This window comes from Penaeus monodon, chromosome 29, assembly GCF_015228065.2.
Source record: "Penaeus monodon isolate SGIC_2016 chromosome 29, NSTDA_Pmon_1, whole genome shotgun sequence".
NCBI lineage: Eukaryota > Metazoa > Arthropoda > Malacostraca > Decapoda > Penaeidae > Penaeus > Penaeus monodon.
The window spans coordinates 24,659,025-24,664,709 of record NC_051414.1 but is presented as its reverse complement, the minus strand read 5'-3'; the positions used below and the strand labels follow the sequence as shown (position 1 = coordinate 24,664,709).

The 5,685-nt window shown below is 45.9% G+C and overlaps 1 protein-coding gene across 1 annotated transcript in view; it reads right to left on the bottom strand.

Moving 5' to 3' along the window:
- Window positions 1-4,228, bottom strand: part of LOC119592059 (histone-lysine N-methyltransferase PRDM9-like) — a 5,760-nt gene extending 1,532 nt beyond the window's left edge. Inside the window, 8 exon segments of the mRNA XM_037940867.1 lie at window positions 130-230; window positions 321-484; window positions 632-835; window positions 1,079-1,152; window positions 1,305-1,599; window positions 2,166-2,358; window positions 2,450-2,597; window positions 4,041-4,228. Of these exon segments, the coding sequence (XP_037796795.1) occupies window positions 130-230; window positions 321-484; window positions 632-835; window positions 1,079-1,152; window positions 1,305-1,599; window positions 2,166-2,358; window positions 2,450-2,597; window positions 4,041-4,155 (1,294 nt within the window). The 5' untranslated portion in view covers window positions 4,156-4,228.
- Between the last annotated feature and the right edge of the window lie 1,457 nt (window positions 4,229-5,685).

Here is a 5,685-nt window from a genome sequence, read left to right as displayed (position 1 = left end):
GCATTGGAATTAAATCACTCTGAGCTACAGACTATTATATCCCTACAATATTACTTTACGTGATTTCAAACGTATTCCAACAATAAGAGAACGTTTTCCATTCAAAAGGGAAAATTTGTATCTGCGCACCTTTTACATCTCTCTTCGGAGGTTTCCACTTGGACGGTTCTCTCGACAGACCCAGATCCTTCCCGTAATCGTCTCCGTACCAGCACATCAGCTCGCTTCCCCTGGTCACAGTGATTTTTGAAATGTTAATTAGCACGTTATGATAAGCGTATCATCAGGAAAAGTTAACTTCTCTGCTGGATTACACTGACCTGCTAATTGTAGAGTCTGTCTTGTAGTAGATCTGTCCCTTGTACTGAAATGCGGAAAGGTTGGTCTCAGCTTCAGTCCTTGAGCAGTTGACGTAACGCATCCAATTACTAACTGCACTGTCTACGGCATCAATGCAAGTATCCCTTGTCCCAACACCTCGAATCTGCATCGGGCAGGAAGCCGAAGAACATTTTACCCATTTTTGTAAGTGGATTTTCTCTTAATAGATTTGATGGCTTGCAAGAAACGCTGAAAAATCATTCTGCAGTACAATTATCTGATATATGTTTTACGCCACACACACACTAACCTTCCAGCCATAACCAGATTCTTTGCCGGCTTCCGGATGGCCACATAGGACACGGCCCTCATAGGGACCAAAGACAAGATGGGCTGGGAGATGAGCATTGGTCCACACGCCTTTTCCTGCGCCCTTCACTTTCGAGTCGTGGACAGTCAGGGGCCAAGGGGCTGTGAGGCGAGCACGATCTTTCTCGCTGCCGTCTCGAACGACCTGTCGACATATTACAGCTTAGGGATGACAGCGCGATTTAAAACTGTGTGCGCGAGCTCGTGTGTGTCTGTGATCACGATCAATTAGGTTTATGATCAGTTCAATCTTCAATCTAACGAAATTTATGAGAGCACGGCATTAGATGTAAAGTGGCCAGTTTCAAGAAAGTTCTGAAATCAAAAGGCTGTTCGTGTTTTATATTTCATATCCGTGACAATATTTCCACATGGATGGCGCACTTACTGGGTTATCTAGAATAAGGAACAATGGATGGTACGGACACTCTCCCTCTTTCTCTTCTTCACAGTCTGCGCAATCTGTAAACAAAAAGAATTTGAGGCATCCGAACCTAACTAGCTCATGTGCAATTGTAAGTGCACAACCGTCATATAAAACGTAATAAATCAATGAAGAGAAATCAATCCAAGTAATATTACGAATTCACGTAACAACAGCTACTTTTACATACAAATAAAATCGTCTTCTTTGACAATGCTTTCTTCGTAAAACAGTGTCCTTGTGTTACGACGTCTTGGGTATCGCGTCTTGGAATTCTCTCCTGAAAGACAGCTTTTTCCCCGAACCTCGTCATCTGATCTTACACCTTCATGTGTTTTAGTCTCAACTAGAAGCTCCTTCGCTGTTACCATCTCTGTCTCTGTTGCCACCTGTGACATGGGACCGGAAAAGGTCCCCTTGTCCTTTGGCTTAACATTTTCTTCAGCGGAATCTCCACTTGGCCTGTCGGCTGTTGTTGGCATTACCTGGAACATTCAAGATTATGTACCGATGGTTTTTTGATTTGTAATAAAGCATGAATATGTAAGAATGGCTGAGCAATAGTAATACTGAACAGTCAAAATTTGTTGATAAGAATTTCGTATCACTACTAAATAAACTGTTTTCAAAATCCTGATATAATTGCTTAGCTCTCGTGCACAAGAAGATACAGCATCGAGTAACTTGACTTTTTCAGAAAAAAAAATGAAAAGGTGTCTCTGGCCCACGCACCAAGGTACAGTACTAACAGAATCTTTACATTGTTGCTCGTCGGACATTTGCCGAATAGACACAACTCCGGTTGTAGTCTGTGCAAATGCAGTGACAAAGTGGCAGAAATGTTTAAATGTCTTGCAACAGTTCCTCGACAGTCCAGCGACTGCCGCCGTTCTACAAAGTTCTGCGGGAAAAAACGTCCTAAAACTGAACAGATTATGAATTGTGGCTCCTGCAGATCTACACCCAGACAGAAGTACAAGCAGACACTGGGGCTGGAAAGAAGAAAAAAGGGAGAGGGAGATCAGGCGGAGGCAAAGGCAGGAAGACAAACCTTGGCAGTGCCCTTTGCAGCGGCCACCAACTTGGCTGGAGTCCACAGCGGTAGAACATCTACTTGGTCTACACTGAGCGGCGCGTCATCGCAGTTCTCACGCCTCGTGGCCGAAGCTGCAGCGCTCCACTCTGCCTTCCTCTTACGGCCACCCCTTCTTCCACCGCCCCCGCTTCCACTGTTGCTCGCATGTCTGCAACGGCAATTGTTCTGCAATATACCAGCTTCCAGCAAAGCATTGCACGCGCTTTCATTGACTAAGCCCGGTGGAACCACCGCCCTACCTGCCGGGTGTCCTCTCCCTCTCGGGCGTCCACTCGTCGTCCTCGTCGTCCTCGGGGACTCGAGCTGGCCTGGCTGTGGGCGCGACGAACCCGTTGCGTTGCTTCCTCTGTCGCCGCGCGACCAACTCCGGGAGGCTGGGGTCCAGTCCTGAAAGATGAACGGACAAGGGATTTAGGGGAGGGAATGTGAATGGGCCGGAGACGAAGGACATCCCAGGGCCGAATGGAACCATTTAGTAAAGCCAAGATTACGCGAGATGCGAAACTGGAGAAATCTACTTGTGGGAGTATTGGCAGTTTGCACGAGCGTGCATGCGCGTTTCAGACGTGCTTCTAGAAGTGTGCGCGTAGTTTGTGTGTGGGAAGGCAACCCTCGATGCAAAAGGCCTCTGTGATGTTCGTGTTTCCCTGTTCTTCTCTTCGTTGCTTTCTCTGCATTTTCTTTTGCACAAAGTCGTCACGGTAGCTTAGCCGCAAGCTTTAGACGTGTCTGAACAAATTCATCTCAAGATGCAGCTGCAGGGCAGATCATGCTGGGATATCCTTTATCAGGACTGGAGCCTACACCCTAAGAAGGAGTCCGCGAAGGCAAAAGAACTCGGCCCAACCGAGCCCGCCAACGTCACCCTCCTTGCGTCCACTTTTCGTCTTCCTCACAAGGGCGTATTTCTCTCCTTGGCACTCGACGGAACATTCAATGCGTGCCATTAGCGAGATTTTTCTCTGTCATTGTCGCATTGTCTTCACCGCAGTTTCCCTGTTAGACCCCATGCCCCCCCCCCCCCCCAGCTGACGAGCCCGACGCGGCGTCCTGTTGGTGAGCAATGGCATTCAAGGGATACGTGGGCAGTCCAGCGATGCGTTTTTAGCAAGCCCTCGGCAGTTGTCAAAAGGGAATCCATACTCTTGACCGGGCACCGCCTGGTGCACCTGCTATGCGCTGCCCCTCCATAGCAGTTCCCTCCGCGAACGCCAAATGTAACAACGACATAGCTGCTCCACGGAGCGGCCTCCAGCCCGCCGCGGCCTCCGCGCCTGTCGGCGCTCCAGCGAAAGGCCAACCACCACCCTTACTTTCCGGCAAGATGGAGCGCTGCGCCTCCCGGCGATGCGGCGTCTATTGATAATCAAGCAGCCAGTTGAAGCTCAGCTTGCCGAAAAGAGTCGGCTGGCGGCGGCCTCCTGTCCGCTCCGCCGGCGCTCGCGACCCGCGGCCGCAGGAGGGGTTTTGGGGCCGAATCCGTGGCACTCGCGGGCATCCTGCAGAAGGCGCCTTTGTTCCACTGCTCTCGTGAGTGCATCTGCGATTCTTGGCCCGCGACTCCCCGAAGGGAATTATAACCCTTTCCAATATCGCCGCTGTGATTACTTTCCGCTGACTAGAACTTGTTTCTGCGAATGGCATAGCAAATCCGGTCCATGGATACCAATGTCTTCGGTATCAGCAGCGTTTATTGGTTGCATCTGTGAATTTCCCCTCTGTGGGTCCCCTTATTTTTGGAGGGAAATCGCACACATCTACGGCCTCCCCTAAAAGCAGTGATGAGGAAATATGCAAAGCCAAATGGACATTCAGAGCGACAGAACTCACCAAGGTCCTTCATCATTTTGTAGTTTCTGAGGATATTCTCGTAGCGATTCTTCTCGATCTCCGGGAAGGAAAGCCATTCCTCCGTCGAAAACAGTTGCTTTGCGTCCTCGGCCATCGCTATTACGCGATTACGGAAGTCTAAGTGTACTCTGAACCCGACGCGGAATGGCCGACCGAATGCCGCGGGTCGGAATGACGGCGAATTTGCGCGGCGCTCGGCCTGTGGGGCCGTGACGTCATCATGACGTTGTGTTTTCGTCATACCCATGGATTCTAGCGCTGATCATTGCAGAATTCTGTCTTTGGATACAGCAAAATAATGCAATTAGACAAAGAAAGCCTCTCGTCATAAGATATGCCTTGATTTTTGCTGTGCTGCAAGTTTCGGCCTCTGAGCTGCACGAGCATGACGTCACGATCCAAGCGTTCGCGAGAATCCGCCGTAAGATTTCCCGCCAAAAGTCAGCGCGTTCAAGAATGCTTTATATTCAAGGAAGAAAGCTGTCGCTTCAGCTGGCATTAACATTGATATCTGATGTTATCAGAAAAAATATAGGGAATTACAAATTACATCTATAAGAGTGCAGAAACAGCCCAATGCTATCAGAAATGCATAAAAACGTGAGGCAGGGGCAGCCTAGCTAAAGACTTCGCGGCACATTTGTTTTATTTATTTGCGGACTTTATTGGTCATTCTTGAATTCCAAATCATGTTAAAAAATATTTTTATCTGAAAAGCGATTTCTGCGTAAACATTTCACACAGTTCGACCTATTTAAGCAAAAGTAAATGCACGTCAGGATTAACGTCAGGAGACAATTTTTACATTTTTATCTTTTCGGTGTCTGTGATAGATGATTATTTTTAACACTGATGTATAACATTAGGGTTATGACATAAGCTACCGCATGTGTTTGTATTTATCTATAAAAATCAGTGTTAAAATGCCAGTTTCGTTTGGAGCCAAACATTGCTGTGATTTCAAACAATTATATGTATCACATTACATTTTGGATATTAATAAAGGCGGCACTATCTCGCAATGAAATAATATATAATATATAATATGAAAACAAAAGAAGTTACGGCAGAATTAACCTAAATGCTACTCTACTTTAGCGGAGACATTTTATACTAATTTTCTATCTATTTAGTACATGTAATAAATGAATATTAAAACTAAGATATTAGGTTTGTAATATAAGCGACCGTATATGTTTGTATTAATCTATAAATTTCATTGTTAAAATGCTAGTTTCTTTTGGAGCCAAACATCGCTGTCATTTTAAATATGTATTACAATTAAACATTTAGAATATCAATGAAGACGGCACCATCTTTTCATAAAATATTGATATGATAAGAGATAACTTATTATAATGTTTATTTTCAATGAAGTCCATTTTCCTTCTTTTCTCTTGTAGTGTGGCTAGTCCACGACGTTATCTCTCTCTGGTCGGGCAATCCGTACCTTCCCTGCACAGCATTTTTCCATCTGCCGGTTTTCATCCTTTTAGCCTAATCGTAAGTAGTTTTTAGCCTTGATTTTCGTGTTTTCTGTTTGTTTTAGTTTACCCGTTTTTGGTACATTTTCTTTGGTTCTCGTTTGACTTTGATTAGCTTACCTTTTTATTTTTTAAATGTA